This window comes from Petromyzon marinus, chromosome 70 (genome assembly GCF_048934315.1).
Source record: "Petromyzon marinus isolate PM22_M1 ecotype Great Lakes invasive population chromosome 70, UKy_Petmar_22M1.pri1.0, whole genome shotgun sequence".
NCBI classification, from domain to species: domain Eukaryota; kingdom Metazoa; phylum Chordata; class Hyperoartia; order Petromyzontiformes; family Petromyzontidae; genus Petromyzon; species Petromyzon marinus.
This window is the reverse complement of record NC_133736.1, coordinates 2,728,146-2,749,241: the sequence shown is the minus strand read 5'-3', so window position 1 is coordinate 2,749,241 and position 21,096 is coordinate 2,728,146. Positions and strand designations below refer to the sequence as shown.

The 21,096-nt window shown below is 49.6% G+C and overlaps 1 protein-coding gene across 2 annotated transcripts in view; it reads left to right on the top strand.

Annotated features, from left to right (window-relative positions):
- The first annotated feature begins 4,980 nt into the window (after positions 1–4,980).
- Positions 4,981–21,096, top strand: part of U2SURP (U2 snRNP associated SURP domain containing) — an 80,702-nt gene continuing 64,586 nt past the window's right edge. The window contains exons 1-6 of one of the 2 annotated variants that reach the window (XM_076055187.1): positions 4,981–5,152; positions 12,050–12,130; positions 13,892–14,003; positions 14,368–14,489; positions 17,525–17,592; positions 17,971–18,092. In XM_076055187.1, the coding sequence (XP_075911302.1) occupies positions 5,147–5,152; positions 12,050–12,130; positions 13,892–14,003; positions 14,368–14,489; positions 17,525–17,592; positions 17,971–18,092 (511 nt within the window). In that variant the 5' untranslated portion in view covers positions 4,981–5,146. The remainder of the gene's footprint in view (positions 5,153–12,049; positions 12,131–13,891; positions 14,004–14,367; positions 14,490–17,524; positions 17,593–17,970; positions 18,093–21,096) is intronic. The other variant, XM_076055186.1, reaches the window with a different exon arrangement.

Genomic DNA, 21,096 nt, shown 5'->3' with positions numbered 1-21,096 from the left:
AGGTATTCAGTATCACTGTCTCAGTGTCTCTGAAATGGCCATTATGAACCCACAGAAATACACCCAGACCCAGGACTCGAACCCAGGTATTCAGTATCACTGTCTCAGTGTCTCTGACATGGCCATTATGAACATCCCAGAGAGAGACACCCAGACCCAGGACTCGAACCCAGGTGTTCAGTATCACTGTCTCAATGTCGCTGACATGGCCATTGTGAACCCACAGAGATACACCCGGACCCGGGGCTCGAACCCAGGTATTCAGTATCACTGTCTCAGTGTCTCTGACATGGCCATTGTGAACCCCCCACAGAGATACACCCAAACCCAGGACTCGAACCTAGGTGTTCAGTATCACTGTCTCAGTGTCTCTGACATGGCCATTGTGAACACCCCAGAGAGATACACCCAGACCCGGGGCTCGAACCCAGGTATTCAGTATCACTGTCTCAATGTCTCTGACATGGCCATTGTGAACCCACAGAGAGACACCCAGACCCAGGACTCGAACCCAGGTATTCAGTATTACTGTCTCAGTATCTCTGACTTGGCCATTGTGAACACACAGAAAGACACCCAGATTCAGGGCTTGTGTATATCGCCACCTATAGCCGCAATCGCAGAGTGTCAAGGATTTTCTCTTAAAACAAAATTTAAATCTCTTGTCAAAGGTTTAGCTTGCAGAATGAGGCACAAAGAGAATGTTATGTTTACGTGTGAATGCTAAATATATGAAGAACCAGTGGCATCTACATCTGCAGAACGTGAACAACCAGTGGCATCTACATCTGCAGAACGTGAAGAACCAGTGACATCTACATCTGTAGAACGTGAAGAACCAGTGGCATCTACATCTGCAGAACGTGAAGAACCAGTGGCATCTACATCTGCAGAACGTGGAGAACCAGTGGCATCTACATCTTTATAACGTGAAGAACCAGTGGCATCTACATCTGCAGAACGTGAAGAACCAGTGGCATCTACACAATATGAAGAACCAGTGGCATCTACATCTGCAGAACGTGAAGAACCAGTGGCATCTATATCTGCAGAACGTGAAGAACCAGTCGCATCTACATCTGCAGAACGTGAAGAACCAGTGGCATCTACATCTGCAGAACGTGAAGAACCAGTGGCATCTACATCTGCAGAACGTGAAAAACCAGTGGCATCTGCATCTGCAGAACGTGAAGAACCAGTGGCATCTACATCTGCAGAAGATGAAAAACCAGTGGCATCTACATCTGCAGAAGATGAAAAATCAGTGGCATCTACATCTGCAGAACGTGAAGATCCAGTGGCATCTACATCAGCAGAACGTGAAGAACCCGTGGCATCTACATCAGCAGAACGTGAAGAACCAGTGGCATCTACAGAACATGAAGAACCAGTAGCATCTACAGAACGTGAAGAACCAGTGGTATCTACATCAGCAGAACGTGAAGAACCAGTCGCATCTACATCTGCAGAACGTGAAGAACCAGTGGCATCTACATCTGCAGAACGTGAAGAACCAGTGGCATCTACATCTGCAGAACGTGAAAAACCAGTGGCATCTACATCTGCAGAACGTGAAGAACCAGTGGCATCTACATCAGCTGAACGTGAAGAACCAGTGGCATCTACATCAACAGAACGTGAAGAACCAGTGACATCTACATCTGCAGAACGTGAAGAACCAGTGGCATCTACATCTGCAGAACGTGAAAAACCAGTGGCATCTACATCTGCAGAACGTGAATAACCAGTGGCATCTACATCAGCTGAACGTGAAGAACCAGTGGCATCTACATCAACAGAACGTGAAGAACCAGTGGCATCTACATCTGCAGAACGTGAAGAACCAGTGGCATCTACATCTGCAGAACGTGAAGAACCAGTGGCATCTACATCTGCAGAACATGAAAAACCAGTGGCATCTACATCCACAGAACGTGAAGAACCAGTGGGATCTACAGAACATGAAGAACCAGTAGCATCTACATCTACAGAACGTGAAGAACCAGTGGCATCTACATCAGCAGAACGTTGATGTAGATACTACACTACTATATAAAGTAGTGTAGTATTGTATAATGTAGTATAGTAGTGTATAATGTAGTCTAGTAGTATATAAAGTAGTGTATAGTAGTATATAATGCAGCATAGTAGTGTATAATGTAGTATAGTAGTGTATAATGTAGTATAGCAGTGTATAATGTAGTATAGTAGTGTATAATGTAGTATAGTAGTGTATAATGTAGTATACTAGTGTATAATGTAGTGTAGTAGTGTATAATATAGTAGTGTATAATGTAGTATAGTAGTGTATAATGTAGTCTAGTAGTATATAAAGTGGTGTAGTAGTGTATAGTAGTGTATAACGTAGTATAGTAGTGTATAATGTCATGTAGCAGTGTATAATGTAGTGACGTAGTATATAATATAGCATAGTAGTGTATAATGTAGTGTAGTGTATAATGGAATAATGTAGTATAGTAGTGTACAATGTAGTATAGTAGTGTATAATGTAGTGCAGTAGCATTTAGTAGTCTAGTGGTGTATAGTAGTGTAGTAGTGTATAGTAGTATATAATGTAGTGTACCAGTGAATAATGTAGTGTAGCAGTGAATAATGTAGTTTAGTAGTGTATAATGTAGTATAGTAGTGTATAATGTAGTATAGTAGTGTATAATGTAGTATAGTAGTGTATAATGTAGTCTAGTAGTATATAACGTAGTGTAGTAGTGTATAGTCGTATATAATGTATTATAGTAGTGTATAATGTAGTCTAGTAGTATATAAAGCAGTGTAGTAGTGTATAATGTAGTATAGTAGTGTATAATGTAGTCTAGTAGTATATAAAGTAGTGTGGTAGTGTATAGGAGTATATAATGTAGTATAGTAGTGTATAATGTAGTCTAGTAGTATATAAAGTAGTGTAGTAGTGTATAATAGTATATAATGTAGTGTAGCAGTGTATAATGTAGTATAGTAGTGTATAATGTAGTATAGTAGTGTATAATGTAGTCTAGTAGTATATAAAGTAGTTTAGTAGTGTATAATATAGTATAGTAGTGTATAATGTAGTCTAGTAGTAGATTCTGGCTTAGTAACCATTGGAAAGATGTTTTAAACCATTTCCGTTCTTAATTAATTGTATTTTACGATGACCTTCAGACCGCAGCTCTTTCGCTGGCATTGACTCTTAATACCTCTCACACCACGGTTAATGGTATGGTTTACAACATGGAGTATAACAGCGCCTCGCAGTTGTCTCTCTCCCCCTCCTCTGTTCCGACCATGGATGAACTCGTCCGTCTGAACGGGGCCCGTAGCTATCCGTGTTGCTAAAGTTGAGGGTAAGAATCCACCCATTTTTCACCATATAGCATTGTGATATATAACGACTTATTGTTGGTAGCTTAGCTGATTGGAGAATATAGAGTTTATTGATAACATTGAGGTAATTTATATTTTAGTATTTTTTTATTGGTTCACTATATAGTATTCATTATATATTATATTGTATACCCAGTTACTGTGAATAGCTCAGATGTGTAGGCCTTAACTTCAACATAGCCATTTCTGTGACCAGTCACAAGCTAATCACTCAGTTATTTAAATGCTGAATTCGCCTAGTTATTTCAATGCTAAATTCTCCTGTTTGATTTGTACTAGGTGCCTCGGTAAAGGTATATGCTCTAACTTTAACATAGCTATTTCTGTGACCAGTTACAAGCTAATCACTCAGCTATTTCAATGCTCAATTCTATGCTAATTCCTTTGTCAAGGGGTGCCTCTGCGGATGTGTATGCTTTAACTTTAACATAGCCTTTTCTGTGACCAGTCACAAGCTAATCACTCAGCGATTTCAATGCTAAATTCTATGCTAATTCCTTTGTCAAGGCGCTTTGTTTCTTCTCACACAGCTTAAAGGTCGTGATCTGAGCGTGGCTTTCTCACTCCAGCGCTGTCCTCCAGACAGTCTCGTCCCCTTCACCTGATGAAGGCCGCTTGTGTTGTGGCCGAAACGTCGTGAGAATATTATTGTGTTATTTTATTTTATCAATTTATTATTTTATTCTCATTCTACGTGACTTTACCGAAAGAACCAAAGAAGATAGTCTAGTAGTATTTAAAGTAGTGTAGTAGTGTATAGTAGTATATAATGTAGTATAGTAGTGTATAATGTAGTCTAGTAGTATATAAAGTAGTTTAGTAGTGTATAATGTAGCATAGTAGTGTATAATTTAGTCTAGTAGTATTTAAAGTAGTGTAGTAGTGTATAGTAGTATATAATGTAGTGTAGCAGCGCATAATGCACTGCGTACTCTATGCTTGGAATCGATAGGAGTAAAGTTGGGACGAATCGACTTACGAACAGACCTCCTGGAACCTAACTCGTTCGTAAGTTGAGGAGTCCCCGTACATACGCCGAATAAAATAAACCTGTTACTCCAAAATAAAACAAATGTTTCAAAATGTAATGTTTATCAAAGCCCCCGTGGTGATAATGCGCCGCTTAAGAAGGGGCGTAACGCGAAACGTCGCCCGGTTAGTAGTGACGTCACTCAACCACTGTCAACACTCTCCGCGTTGTGCGCGTCATCGCCACCAGTAACGTCTGCCGATGACGTCACCGATCCCGCACTGTTACTTGGCGGCTGGTGACGTCATGGAAATATTGGCTTTCTGCGTAAGCGTCATCGCCGCGGAAAGTACGACCCAATGATGACGTCACTCCTGCTCCTGTCGCCGCTCGGGCGGTGACGTCACCGATAAACGGAAGCCAATCCGTCGATGATGACGTCACTCCTGTTCCGACTGTCGCCACTCGGGCTGTGACGTCATCGCCAAGCGAATCCAATTCAGCGAGGTCAACGTCATTAACCACTGCTGGGGCGTTGACGTCACCGCAAAACGAAAGCCTATCCAGCGGCGATGACGTCCCTGTCTACCACTCAGGCGGTGACGTCACAGTCCGAGTGGCGACAGTCGGAAACAGGAGCAACGTCGTCGTCGCCGGTTTCGCTTTCGCTTGTCGTTGACGTTAACGCAAGGCGAATGTCGACCCGGGCGCGATGACGTCATTCTCATCCACTGTCGCCACTCGCCGGATGACGTCATCCTCCACCGCGTGTCGTCACTCGCGACGCGAGGCACCATGAAGGTAAAGATGGCGGTCGCCATGTTTCCCGCGTCCGCAGTCTGAGGCGACTTTTTGGCGGGGAGAGGGGAGTGAGGGGGGTGAGGGGGTGAGGGGAGTGAGGCGGTGAGGGGAGTGAGGCGGTGAGGGAGTGGGGGTGAGGGGAGTGAGGGGAGTGAGGGGGGTAGGGGAGTGAGGGGGGTAGGGGGGTGAGGGGAGTGAGGCGGCGAGGGGAGTGAGGGGGTGAGGCGGTGTGGGGAGAGAGGCCGTGAGGGGGTGAGCGGAGTGAGGCAGTGGGGGGAGTGAGGGGGTGAGGCTGTGAGGGGAGTGAAGGTAATGAGGCAGTGAGGGGAGTGAGGGGGTGAGGCAGTGGGGGGAGTGAGGGGTGAGGCTGTGAGGGGTGAGGCTGTGAGGGGAGTGAAGGTGGTGAGGCAGTGGGGGGTGAGGGGTGAGGCTGTGAGGGGAGTGAAGGTGGTGAGGCAGTGGTGGGGGTGAGGCTGTGAGGGGAGTGAAGGTGGTGAGGCAGTGGTGGGGGTGAGGGGTGAGGTAGTGGGGGGTGAGGGGTGAGGCTGTGAGGGGAGTGAGGGGGTGAGGGGTGAGGGGGTGAGGGGAGTGAGGGGGTGAGGCTGTGAGGGGAGTGAGGCAGTGAGGGGAGTGAGGCAGTGAGGGGAGTGAAGGTGGTGAGGGGTGAGGCTGTGAGGGGAGTGAAGTTGGTGAGGCAGTGAGGTGGTGAGGCAGTGAGGTGGTGAGGCAGTGAGGGGGTGAGGCCGTGAGGGGGTGAGGAAGTGGGGGGAGTGAGGCAGTGGGGGGGTGAGTGTGGGGGGGTGAGTGGTGGGGGATGAGTGTGGGGGGGGGGTGAGTGTGGGGGGGTGAGTGGTGGGGGGAGGTAGCGTTTGCTTGGTTTCGCATCACGGGCTGCAGCAGACACGCGACACGCAACCACACACACCACGCAACACACACCATGCAACACACCACGCAACACACACCATGCAACACACACCATGCAACACACCACGCAACACACACCATGCAACACACCACGCAACACACACCATGCAACACACACCATGCAACCACACCATGCAACCACACACCACGCAACACACACCATGCAACCACACCATGCAACCACACCATGCAACCACACCATGCAACCACACACACCACGCAACACACACCACGCGACATACACCACGCAACACACACCATGCAACCACACCATGCAACCACACACCACGCCACACACACACCACGCAACCACACCATGCAACACACACACCACGCAACCACACACCACGCAACCACACACACCACGCGACACACACACACCACGTGACATACACCATGCAACCACACCACGCAACACACACCACGCGACATACACCACGCGACATACACCACGCGACATACACCACGCAACCACACACACCACGCAACACACCATGCAACACACACCATGCAACACACACACCACGCAACCACACCACGCAACACACACCACGCAACACACACACCACGCAACACATCATGCAACACACACCACGCAACCACACACACCACGCAACCACACACCATGCAACCACACACACCATGCAACCACACACACCACGCAACACACACCATGCAACACACACCACGCAACCACACACCACACAACACACACCATGCAACACACACCATGCAACACACACCATGCAACACACACCATGCAACACACACCACGCAACACACACCACGCAACACACACCACGCAACACACACCATGCAACACACACACCACGCAACCACACACCACACAACACACACCACGCAACACACACCACGCAACACACACCATGCAACACACACCATGCAACACACACCACGCAACACACACACGACGCAACACACACCACGCAACACACACCACGCAACACACCACGCAACCACACACACCACGCAACCACACACACCATGCAACACACACACCACGCAACACATACACCACGCGACATACACCACGCAACACACACACCACGCAACACACACCATGCAACACACCCATGCAACACACACCATGCAACACACACACCACGCAACACACCATGCAACACACACCACGCGACATACACACACCACGTGACACGAACCACACATCACACACATCACACACAACACACATACACCACAGCACGCACACGCACCACAGCACGCAACCACACAACACAACCACACCGCATACACAACGCACATACACCACGCAACACACAGACACACACCACGCCACACAAGCACATCACGCTCATCGCACACACAAAACGCGACAGACAGCACAGGCGGTGATTATTGGGTCTGTTTTTTGTGGATTGTTGTGCGCACCCATACACACCCACACACAAAAGATCCCCGTATAGCCTTGACAGACTGTAGGGGCAAGTGCTGTTAGCGAGCACCTATGAAGGCCGGTAACGGTACACGAGGGAGTGGGTGGACAACACCACGCCCGGCCGCCTTTGTCTCCCCAGTGGCGATGTTTACTACACACCGCACCAGGAACTCGTTTGAGGCTGAGTCGACCTATGGGAGGCACAGGACCAGTTCAGATAATCGTCATCGGTGTTGGCCGTGAGCGGGAATCGAACCCGGGTCTCCGGGTTCATAGTGCAGTGCGCTAACGGCTACACTACCGCTCCCCATCACACACATCCACACACACATCCACACACACAGCCACACACATCTTCCACATACACACATACACATCACACACACATCCATATCCATACACATCCATACACATCCACACACAACAACCGCCATTCGCCACTAAGTGGCGGTGACGTCACCACGACGCTTGTGCCAGGCCATGTGCACGTGAAGTGTCGAACGCCCGCTGGCAGGAGGTCACGGGGCAGACCCCGGTGCCACGGGTCGACTGACTGAGATGGCTGGCTGATGCACCACCTGTGCCCCCTACTGTGCCAACCTGCTGTGCTTTAGCCACCCAGCGCTCCGCTCGTTGTTGTGAGCGTCGCTCCTCCGCCCTCCGTTGTTGTTGGAGGGTGACTGCCTCCAACTGCCCAGTAACGTCCTTCACGAGCCTCCTCCACAGAGGCCTATCCTGACACCGCTTGTACCGGTCATCGGCAAGTCCACTCAGCTCCACGTCCTCCTGTACCACATCACTCCATCTCTTCTCTAGCCCGTGCCGCACCCGTTTAGCCTCCTCGATCCGGCCGAACAATAGCTGTTTCGGCATGCGGTGGCTGGGCATGCGGGCTACATGACCCAGCCAACGCAACCTTGCCTGCCGGAGGAGCTCACCGATGGGACCTTGCCCAAATCTTTCAAGGATTTGTGAGCTCACACAATCTAGCCTAGTTAAACCCAGGATGGATCGTAGGCAGGCCAGCCTAAATGTTTCTAACCGGCGAAGATGGTCCAATAAGGGGGTCCACGTTTCGCAAGCGTAGAGAAGGGAGGGAATGACCGTGGCCGAGAAGACCTGAAGCTTAGTACGGAGCAACAGACCAGGTAGCTTCCACACAGCGTTACGCAACCGATGAAAATATTGCCGCTCGACTGATTCGGAGTGAGACCTCTGCTGTTAAACTGGCTGAGGGGTTTCCCCTCCCCCAGGACCTCAGAAATGCTCAGCAAATCTGCAAACCTGTTCCTGGGGGTCGGAGATTGGAACACCGTTTTTTTCCGTAATGATGGTAATAGGTGTGGCGCTGCAGGTTACTTTTTTGGAGTTAAATATAGATTTGTGATCGTGGGCCACTGAGGCAGACTCCATCTCTTCAGCAAACCGCGACCACCACCCATCCTTGCAGCGCCTCACGGCTCTCCAAACCTCCGAACGATGGCTGCGGTAAGCCTCATTCTTTGACGTGGTATTCTGTAGCCGATGACAGTGGGCCTGTCGCTTTTTCTCAACTATCCTGAACACCTCCTCTGTCAGCCAGGGTCTCTGGGGAGGTCTGGACCACGTACCCAAAGCAGCCATTGCAGCTGCATGAGTCACAGTCCTAAACTTCGACTATTTATCCTCGACATCAGGAGGAGTGGGGGACGATGCCAACCCCAGCCGCAAGCGATGATGAAATTCTCGCTTACAACTTTCATTAGCTAACTGAGACCAGACCACTTTAGATTGGAATGGGGTCCTGGGTGTACACCCACCACCGGAGTGGAAGAATGGCAGGCGCATCTTACAGATGACTAGTCGATGGTCAGAGGTCAGATCAGCTCCACGGTAGGTCCTGGTGTCAAGGACATGGGCTCGCATCCGCTGGTCCGTCACTATGTAGTCCAGCAGATGTTCTTGCTTGGACCCGGCATGTATCCATGATGTGTGGATGCGCCGATGCCGGAACAGCGTGCTGGTAATATTCAAGCCCATGGGTTGCACAGAAATCTAGCAGCCTCCTACCGTTATTGAGCTGATCTGGCCCATGCCCTCCAATCACTCCAGACCAGGTGCCAGCATCATGACCAACTCAGGCATTGAAGCCACCCAACAAGATGACTCTATCCCGAGGGGCCACTTTAGCCAGCACCTGTGACAGGAGGTCATAGAAGGCATCTGACTCATCGGCTTTGCCTGCATCCCTCCATGCATGTTCGTCTTCGGTGGGGGCATAAGTAACCACGACCACCAATCCTCGCCTCCGGTTGATGGGAAGGCGAGCCCAAAGTAGCCTGGGCTTACAGCCTCCCACACCTCACCGCCACGCTCCCACGCACCCTTCAATCTTTTGTTCAAAAGAAGAGCCACACCCTGTTGTTTGGCAGTCTGCTGCCCCGAGTAGATGACTGTCCACCCCTCAAAAAATTACCACGAAACCTCGACATCCACACAACAACAATAACCGCCATTCGCCACTAAGTGGCGGTAACGTCACGACGCTTATGCCAGGCTATCCACACACATCCACACACACATACCCATCCACACACACCCAACTCACAAATCCACACATACATCCACACACACACATCATCCACACACACCCAACTCACCACCACTCACGCGAGGGTGGTTTGACCATACTTCCCCACGCCAGTCATTGCGGGGGTCCCGGTGGAAAGTTTGTGCAAAGAGTGCATACCCATAGAGATTATACTACTGTATTATCTCTATGGGTATGTACGGTATATCTAGTTCGCTATGTACAGCATCTCAATGGGTCTCTATGTACAATATCTCCATGGGTCTATGTACAGTATCTCAATGGAGCTCTATATGTCTCTATGCACAGTATCTCCATAAATCTATGTACGGTATCCATGGATCTCTGGGTCACTATGTACAGTATCTCAATGGGTCTCTGTACAGTATATGGGTTTCTATGTACAGTATCTGTATGGGTCTCCCTGTACAGTATCTATGGACCTCTGGGTCTTTATGTAGAGTATCTATGGGTTTCTATGTACGGTATCTGGGTGTCTATGTACAGTATCTGGATCTCTGAGTATGTACGGTATCTATGGGTTTCTGTATACAGTATCTATGGATCTCTGGGTCTATGTGCAGTATCTACATGAATCTCTGGGTCTTTATGTACAGTATCTCAGTGGGTCTCTGTACAGTATCTGTATGGGTCTCTGTGTACAGTATATTGATCTCTGAGTCTGTACAGTATCTATGGGTCGCTATATACAGTATATATTGATATCTTGAGTCTATGTACATTGTCTATGGGTTTTTATACAGTATCTATGCATCTCTGGGTCTATGTGCAGTATCTACATGAATCTGGGTCATTACAGTATCTCTATGGGTCTCTTTGTACAGTATCTGTATGGATCTCAATGGGTCTCTATGTACAGTATATCTATGACTGCCTATGGGTCAATATACATCTCTATGGGTCTGTAAAGTATATCTGGGTCTCTATGAGTCTCTGTACAGTATCTCTGTATATTGAACTTCTTTCACACCGTATGTAGCCAACCGTGCTACGTGTGTGTGTTGAACTTCTCTCGCACCGTACGGAATCGCGGGTGAAGGACAACAAACTCATCATAACAACAACAACCAGCAGTTCTAAATAAAGGAGTTTGTCAATCTAGATGATGACGATTTAAAAGTGGCATCATATCTCCCAGTGGCTTATGAATGTTGGAAGGAAGAGAGTGTTCCAGACGGCCACAGAAGCAGCAGCGCATCTGAAAGCGCGCGATGCAGTGACCACCGTCTTTTTATAATTGTGTTGTTTATTGTCGTGTATGTAATTGCGCGTGCATAGATGTATGTGTGTAATTGTGGGTCTAGTGTATGTAAATGCTGTGTGTAGTTGCATGTGTGTGTATAATGCTGTGTATATTGTTTTTGTCTAGTGTATACGTATAATTGTGCGTGTGTAATGTTGTATAATTGTACTTGTGTATAACAATTGAATTTGTAATTGTGTGTATGTGTATAATTGTGCGTGTGGAATGTTGTGTATAATGTGTATAATTGCGTGTGGAATCCTGTGTATAATGTCGTATATAACGTATAATTGCGTGTATAGTTACATGTGTAATTGTGTGTGATGTGTCCAACGTGGTGTGTATAATTGTGCGTATATGTGTATAATTGCGTGTGTAACAGGTGTAACTGTGTGTGATGTGTGTAACTTTACATAGACGTGTGTGTGTAATGCGTATAACCTGTAGTTGTGTGTGTGTGTGTAGACCTGTGTATAACATTGTGTGTAATTATGTGAAAATGTATGTACCATTGTGTATACCATCGTGTGTATTTGTGTGTGTGATATGTATCCCGCGTATAAGTGTTTGTTATGTTGTGTATAACATTGTGTATACCGGCCTGTGTAATTGTGTGTGTGATGTGTGTACTTGTGTGTACGATGTTGAGTGTAACGTTGTGTATACATGCGTGTATATAATTGTGTGTGTGTGTGATGTTGTGTCGTCGCTTGTCCACAGAACGCGTCCGACAAGGGAAGTAGCGCCGGTGCTGGCGGGGGTGGGAAAATGAACCCTGCCAAGAAGGCCGTGAGGCAGAAGGTGACTCGCTCGTTCGCTCGCTTTCATTCATTCATGATTCATTCCTTCATGCATTCATTCCTCCGTGCTTCCATCAAATTATTATTCTTCCGTTGGCATTTCAACCGCCCGCTCACCTTTTTGTTTGCTCGCTTTGGTGCTCGCTCATCCGTTCGACTGCTCGCTCACTCACCCGGTCGACCGCTCGCTCACCCACTCCATCACCTGTTTGACCACTCACCCGTTGGACCGCTCGCTCACCCACTCACTCACTCGACCGTTCGACCACTCACCCGTTCGACCACTTGCTCACCCACTCACTCGCTCACCCACTCGCTCACCCACTCACTCACCCGTTCGACCACTCGCTCACCCGTTCGACCACTCGCTCACCCACTTGCTCACCCACTCACTCGCTCACCCACTCACTCACCCGTTCGACAGCTCACCCGTTCGACCTCTCGCTCGCTCACTAACTCATCCGTTCGTTCGCTCGCTCACTCACCCGTTCGACCACTCACCCGTTTGATGGCTCTCTCACCCACTCGCTCACTCACCCGTTCGCCCGCTCACTCACCCGTTCGCTTGCTCACTCGCTCACTCACCCGGTCGACCATTCACCCGTTTGACCACTCGCTCACTTACCCGTTTGGTTGCTCACTCGCCCGTTCGACCACTCACCCGTTTGACCACTCGCTCACTCACCTGTTCAACCACTCACCTGTTTGACCACTCGCTCACTCACCCGCTCGCTTGCCCACTCAGTCACCCTTTCGACCACTCACCCGTTCGATGGCTCTCTCACCCACTCGCTCACTCACCCGTTCGCCCGCTCACTCACCCGTTCGCTTGCTCACTCGCTCACTCACCCGGTCGGCCATTCACCCGTTTGACCACTCGCTCACTTACCCGTTTGGTTGCTCACTCGCCCGTTCGACCACTCACCCGTTTGACCACTCGCTCACTCAACCTGGTCAACCACTCACCTGTTTGACCACTCGCTCACTCACCCGCTCGCTTGCCCACTCAGTCACCCTTTCGACCACTCACCCGTTCGACAGCTCGCTCGCCCACTTGCTCACTCACCCGTTCGCTCGCTCACTCACTCACCCGTTCGACCACTCACCCGTTCGACCACTCGCTCACCCACTTGCTCGCTTACTGACTCACTCACACGTTCCACCACTCACCCATTCCACCACTCACCTGTTTGACCACTTTCTATCTCATTCACTCTCTCACCAGTTCGACCACTCGCTCGTTCGTCTGCTCGCTCACTCGCTCACTCGCTCACTCATTGACTTACTCAATGACTTACTCACCCACTCACTCTTTGACCTAGACGCCCACCCACTCATTGCCTTATCCACTCGCTCACTCAATGGCTCACTGACCCACTCGCTCATTTTCCTAGTCACCGCGGCTACCCGAGTTCGATTCCTGCTCACGGCCAACACCGGTGGCGATTATCTGAACCCGTTCTGGGGCCTCCCCTAGGTCGACTCAGCCTCAAAGGAGTACCCGTTGTAGCGGTGTCGTGTAGTAATCATCGCCACCGGGGGAGACAAAGGCGGCCGGGCGTGCGCAGTTGCTGCCGGACGAGCTCCCCTCGAAGGAGGATGATTGCGTGCGCACTGTTGCGTATGAACTTGTGTGTAACGTGTATAAGTCTGTGTGTGTGTCACGCGTAGAATTGCGCGCGCGTCTGTGTGTGTAGCGCTGTGGATAATTGCGTGTGCACTGTTGCCTATGACCTTGTGTGTAACGTCTGCGTGGGTGCAGGAGGAGGAGGTGAAGGCCGCCGAGGTGTACGAGGAGTTCCTCGCCTCCTTCGAGGGGAGCTCGTCCGGCGGCATCAAGACGTTCGTGCGGGGCGGCATCGTCAACGCCAAGGGTAGGCCCTCGCGCGTCGCTCACGATCTCGCGCACACACGCACACACGCTGACAAACGTGCGCTATCAAACGCGTTCTAGCAAACCATGGCTAGCTAACACACGTGTACTAACAAACCAATACCCCTAGAGACCCATAGACCCACATAGTTCCAAAGACTTCATATAAAACCACGGAGACCCACTCAGACCCACAGAACCCACATAACCTCCTGCACACCGGGCGAGGGAGTTGACATCTTGACAAATTCAGGCATCGTCGGGGTCGGGATCGAACCCACGTAACCTCCTGCACACCGGGCGAGGGAGTTGACATCGCCTCGCCACCGTGGAGGCTAACGAATTGGTCGTCTCGTCCCGTCCAGATGAGGGCGAGGAGCACAAGAAAGGGCGACTCTACCGCCCCACGTCCCGGCTCATGGACACCAAACCCAGCCAGGCCGAGTCGCCAGCGGCGCCGCCTCCGGCCTTCGACGCACGCAAGCCCGTACGTCTTACTGTGTGTGTGTGTGTGTGTACGTAGTACTGTGCGTGTAGCGGTCGTGTAGCGGTCGTGTGGCGGTTAGCGCTACGCTACGCTATGAACCCGGTGAGCCGGGTTCGATTCCCGCTCACGGCCAACACCAGTGACGATTATATGAACCGGTCCTGGGCCTCCCCTAGGTAGACTCAGCCTCAAATGAGCACCTGGTGCGGTGTGTAGTAAACATCGCAACTGGGGAGACAAAGGCGGTCAGGCGTGGTGCTGGCCATCCACCCCCTTGTGTACCGTTCCGGTCTTCACAGGTGCTCGCTAACAGTTGCTGTTACAGTTTGTTAAGGCTATACGGGAGATCTTTATTTTTGTACGTTTGCTGTGTGTGTACGTTTTACACTATGTGCACGTACGTCTTTGCGTGTGTGTGTGTCTTACAAAGGCGACCGGGCGTGTTTGCTGGCCACCCACCCCCTCGTGTGCCGTTCTGGCCTTCATAGGTGCTTGCTAACAGCACTTGCCCCCACAGTCTGTTAAGGCTATACGGGGGATCTTTGTCTACGTGTGTATTGTGATTCCCACACACCACCAATACCAGTGGCGAATATTTGAACCCGTCCTGGGCCTCCCCTAGGTCGACTCGGCCGACTCGGACTAGTACCCGGTGCGGTAGCGCTGAGTGAACATCGCCACTGGGGAGACAAAGGCGGCCGGGCGTGGTGCTGGCCCACCCACCCACCCCCTTCGTGTGCCATGCCGACTTTTCGTATGCAGTGCTGCCACTCGCTAATGCCACTTGGGGGGGATCTTTGTCCTCGTTTGGTTATAAGATATACATAGTCTTTGAAATGTTGTGCATTGTGTTTCAAAGACAATGCATACATTATCAGAGCATGTTTGAAGGAATTACTGCAGTCACGAAAGCTTTAAATCAAAATGTTTGAAGGAATTATATCTGCATTAACCACCCAGTTCTTGTGGTGAACATGCAAACACACGTGGCTCTGATAATGCATGGCGTTGTCGTTGAAAGACAATGCATACATTTCAAAGACAATGCAAAAGCTATCTACAACGTGTTTCAAAAAGATGGACCCGATTTGAAATCGCTATATCTCTGCAACCACGAACCGCCCATGAATGAAACTCTTGCCACTTGAAAGGGCGGGGCATGTAGAGGGCGGGGCATGTAGAGGGCGGGGCATGTAGAGGGCGGGGCATGTAGAGGGCGGGGCATGTAGAGGGCGGGGCATGTAGAGGGCGGGGCATGTAGAGGGCGGGGCATGTAGAGGGCGGGGCATGTAGAGGGCGGGGCATGTAGAGGGCGGGGCATAGAGAGGGCGGGGCATAGAGTTTCAAATGATTACCGCTAGATGCCTCTCCCAGCGCACAAACAGCCCCTAGCCTCAGTCACTCTCTAGATGGTGACCCCAGCGCACAAACAGCCCCTAGCCTCAGTCGTTCGCGAGACGGTGACCCCGCTGCAACACAAGGGGCGTTTCAGCAAGACTGAATCCGTAATTGCGGCGAGGCGTGCGTTTCAACGGCGTTTTGGCATTGGTCCGCCACTGTCAAAGGGCATTTCGTCGTTGGTACCGACAATTTGAGGAAACGGGCTGCTGTTGATGCAAGGGGGAGAGCACAGGGCGACCACGCACCTCAGAGGAATACGTGAGAAGAGAAGAGAGGGGTTTGGGACGAACTCAACTATCGTCTCGACGTTGTCCGTACAGCAGGCGGAGGGCACATAGAGCGTTTAGAAAATGGTTAGTAAAGCTTGATAACTCATTAAACCGTTTGTAACTTTTTGTGTAATCGTAAAATGTTGCCATCGTGAAATGAACTGCTTTGAAATTGGGTCAATCTTTAAAAAAAAAATAATTATCCTGTATTTGGTGTTGGAACATCTTAACGCCTCCTGTTTTATTGTCAGAGGAAGGAGGTTAATCGCCTCTAGATTTCAAGCTTTCGTGACTGCAAGGATCCATACTCTTTGGTTCTATTCGGCAAAGTCACGTAGGTAATCAAACCAAACATTAAACTAATTTTTAATGGTACAGTATATTTTTTCAAGTAGTGGTATCCCAAATTTTCGCAGCTGCTTAAATTCCCTTTTCACACCATCAATATGTAAACTCCCCCCTCCCCTCATCATGCTAAGTCCGCCAATTAAATGCTAATTTTTTATGCTAATTCCTTTGTCAAGGCGCTCTGTTTCCCCTCACACAGCTTAAAGGTCGCGGTCTGAGCTTGGCTGTGTTTCACTCCAGCGCTGTCCTCTAGACAGCCTGGTTCCTTCACCTGCTGAAGGCCGCTCGTGTTGTGGGCCGAAACGTCGTGATTTTTGTTTGTTTTTTTTTTTTTACCTACGTGACTTTACCGAACAGAACCAAAGGGTACGGTTAATCACCTGCTCTTATTTTTTTTTTGTTTCATTCACACCAACCGAATGGACACCTGCTGCCAAGATGTAACCGCTTGACCCGCGCTCGTTAATGCCTTCGTGTTTGCATTGTCCTTGTTACTGCTCCGCCCCCCTTTTGTTGGCGCGTTCTCTTGGCCCTAACGCCGCTGAGACAGGTGCCCCGTTGAGGGAGGGCCGCCTCTGGCGTGGGCCAGGGCGCGCGCGCATTATCAGGGCAAACATTTGCCCCGCACGGTTTACCAACGGGGGCGTGATGTTGCGCGTGGCTGATGCACCGTGTGGGGGCCTGGAGGTGTTCCCTACCTCGCCCCCCCCCCCCCCCGGTGTGTCCGCGCGAGGCGTGGGTTCGATCTCGGACCCTGACGCCGGCTGTTGTTGTTGTTGTGTATTTGGGGTTTCCCCCCCCCCTCCCCCCACTACACCCTCTCTGCGTTCGGTTATCGTCGTCACGCGATGATCGAGTCATCGTTTGTGGTGAGGTCGCTGCTGATAAGCGAGCTACGTAGCTCAGCTGTGTGGACTTGCCTGGTAAAAATGTTAACAAATTGTTTAGTTTAAGGCTCATTAACGCCTTGCAATCTCCCTTCCTCCCTCCTTCAACTCCCTTCCTCCCCTCGCACAGCTTGTCAAGAAAGGAGAGAAGGAGAAAAAGAAAAGTAACCTGGAGCTCTTTAAAGAGGAGCTCAAGATGTGAGTTCTGCACAAAAGCAAAATGACGACGGACCCAGGTGGTAGCTATGGGTTGACTGCTGTGCCGGGCTAGGTGCAGGAGGAGGTCAGAAAGAATGGATGGATGAATTGATGGATGGATGGATGGATTAATTAATGGATGAATGTACGAACAGATTAATTGATGCATGGATGAATTGATTAATGAATCAATGGATGGATAATTGAATTGATGGATGAATGGATTAATAAATGCGTGGATTAATGGATGCATGGATTAATTGATGAATGAATTTATGAACGAATGGATGAATGAATGGATTGATGGATGGACATGTATGAATGTTTGTCGTGCGTGTGTACGTGCGCGTGTGTACGTGCGCGCGTGCGTGTGTGCAGGATACAGGAGGAACGGGAGGGCCGCCACAAGCTGAAGAAGGTGATGCAGGACGGCTCCTACCGGCCCAGCCGCTTCGAGCCGCTCTCCTCCGAGCTCGAGCAACAGCTCGCCAAGCGCTCCTGTAAGGCGATGGGCAGCAATAGCTGCAGCAGTAGCTGTAGTAGTCACCAGTAGTGGTAATAGCAGCAGTTGTAGCCAGTAGTAGCAGTGGTAATAATAGCAGCAGTAGTAGAAACGGTAGCAGCTGCAGCAGTAGCTGTAGTAGTCACCAGTAGTGGTAATAGCAGCAGTTGTAGCCAGTAGTAGCAGTGGTAATAATAGCAGCAGTAGGAGAAACGGTAGCAGCTGCAGCAGTAGCTGTAGTAGTCGCCAGTAGTGGTAATAGCAGCAGTTGTAGCCAGTAGTAGCAGTGGTAATAATAGCAGCAGCAGTAGTAGAAACGGTAGCAGCTGCAGCAGTAGCGGTAGTAGTCACCAGTAGTGGTAATAGCAGCAGTTGTAGCCAGTAGTAGCAGTGGTAATAATAGCAGCAGTAGTAGAAACAGTAGCAGCTGCAGCAGTAGCTGTAGTAGTCACCAGTAGTGGTAATAGCAGCAGTTGTAGCCAGTAGTAGCAGTGGTAATAATAGCAGTAGGAGAAACGGTAGCAGCTGCAGCAGTAGCTGTAGTAGTCACCAGTAGTGGTAATAGCAGCAGTTGTAGCCAGTAGTAGCAGTGGTAGAAACGGTAGCAGCTGCAGCAGTAGCGGTAGTAGTCACCAGTAGTGGTAATAGCAGCAGTTGTAGCCAGTAGTAGCAGTGGTAATAATAGCAGCAGTAGTAGAAACGGTAGCAGCTGCAGCAGTAGCTGTAGTAGTCACCAGTAGTGGTAATAGCAGCAGTTGTAGCCAGTAGTAGCAGTGGTAATAATAGCAGCAGCAGTAGTAGAAACGGTAGCAGCTGCAGCAGTAGCTGTAGTAGTCACCAGTAGTGGTAATAGCAGCAGTTGTAGCCAGTAGTAGCAGTGGTAGAAACGGTAGCAGCTGCAGCAGTAGCTGTAGTAGTCACCAGTAGTGGTAATAGCAGCAGTTGTAGCCAGTAGTAGCAGTGGTAATAATAGCAGCAGCAGTAGTAGAAACAGTAGCAGCTGCAGCAGTAGCTGTAGTAGTCACCAGTAGTGGTAATAGCAGCAGTTGTAGCCAGTAGTAGCAGTGGTAATAATAGCAGCAGTAGTAGAAACGGTAGCAGCTGCAGCAGTAGCTGTAGTAGTCACCAGTAGTGGTAATAGCAGCAGTTGTAGCCAGTGGTAGCAGTGGTAATAATAGCAGCAGCAGTAGTAGAAACGGTAGCAGCTGCAGCAGTAGCTGTAGTAGTCACCAGTAGTGGTAATAGCAGCAGTTGTAGCCAGTAGTAGCAGTGGTAATAATAGCAGCAGCAGTAGTAGAAACGGTAGCAGCTGCAGCAGTAGCTGTAGTAGTCGCCAGTAGTGGTAATAGCAGCAGTTGTAGCCAGTAGTAGCAGTGGTAATAATAGCAGCAGCAGTAGGAGAAACGGTAGCAGCTGCAGCAGTAGCTGTAGTAGTCACCAGTAGTGGTAATAGCAGCAGTTGTAGCCAGTAGTAGCAGTGGTAATAATAGCAGCAGTAGTAGAAACGGTAGCAGCTGCAGCAGTAGCTGTAGTAGTCACCAGTAGTGGTAATAGCAGCAGTTGTAGCCAGTAGTAGCAGTGGTAATAATAGCAGCAGTAGTAGAAACGGTAGCAGCTGCAGCAGTAGCTGTAGTAGTCACCAGTAGTGGTAATAGCAGCAGTTGTAGCCAGTAGTAGCAGTGGTAATAATAGCAGCAGCAGTAGTAGAAACGGTAGCAGCTGCAGCAGTAGCTGTAGTAGTCACCAGTAGTGGTAATAGCAGCAGTTGTAGCCAGTAGTAGCAGTGGTAATAATAGCAGCAGCAGTAGTAGAAACGGTAGCAGCTGCAGCAGTAGCGGTAGTAGTCACCAGTAGTGGTAATAGCAGCAGTTGTAGCCAGTAGTAGCAGTGGTAATAATAGCAGCAGTAGTAGAAACGGTAGCAGCTGCAGCAGTAGCTGTAGTAGTCACCAGTAGTGGTAATAGCAGCAGTTGTAGCCAGTAGTAGCAGTGGTAATAATAGCAGCAGCAGTAGGAGAAACGGTAGCAGCTGCAGCAGTAGCTGTAGTAGTCACCAGTAGTGGTAATAGCAGCAGTTGTAGCCAGTAGTAGCAGTGGTAATAATAGCAGCAGCAGTAGGAGAAACGGTAGCAGCTGCAGCAGTAGCTGTAGTAGTCACCAGTAGTGGTAATAGCAGCAGTTGTAGCCAGTAGTAGCAGTGGTAGAAACGGTAGCAGCTGCAGCAGTAGCGGTAGTAGTCACCAGTAGTGGTAATAGCAGCAGTTGTAGCCAGTAGTAGCAGTGGTAATAATAGCAGCAGTAGTAGAAACGGTAGCAGCTGCAGCAGTAGCTGTAGTAGTCACCAGTAGTGGTAATAGCAGCAGTTGTAGCCAGTAGTAGCAGTGGTAATAATAGCAGCAGTAGTAGAAACGGTAGCAGCTGCAGCAGTAGCTGTAGTAGTCACCAGTAGTGGTAATAGCAGCAGTTGTAGCCAGTAGTAGCAGTGGTAATAATAGCAGCAGTAGTAGAAACGGTAGCAGCTGCAGCAGTAGCTGTAGTAGTCACCAGTAGTGGTAATAGCAGTTGTAGCCAGTAGTAGCAGTGGTAATAATAGCAGCAGTAGTAGAAACGGTAGCAGCTGCAGCAGTAGCTGTAGTAGTCACCAGTAGTGGTAATAGCAGCAGTTGTAGCCAGTAGTAGCAGTGGTAATAATAGCAGCAGTAGTAGAAACGGTAGCAGCTGCAGCAGTAGCTGTAGTAGTCACCAGTAGTGGTAATAGCAGTTGTAGCCAGTAGTAGCAGTGGTAATAATAGCAGCAGTAGTAGAAACAGTAGCAGCTGCAGCAGTAGCTGTAGTAGTCACCAGTAGTGGTAATAGCAGCAGTTGTAGCCAGTAGTAGCAGTGGTAATAATAGCAGCAGTAGTAGAAACGGTAGCAGCTGCAGCAGTAGCTGTAGTAGTCACCAGTAGTGGTAGTAGTAACCAGTAGTGGTAATAGCAGCAGTAGCGGCAGTGATAATAGCAG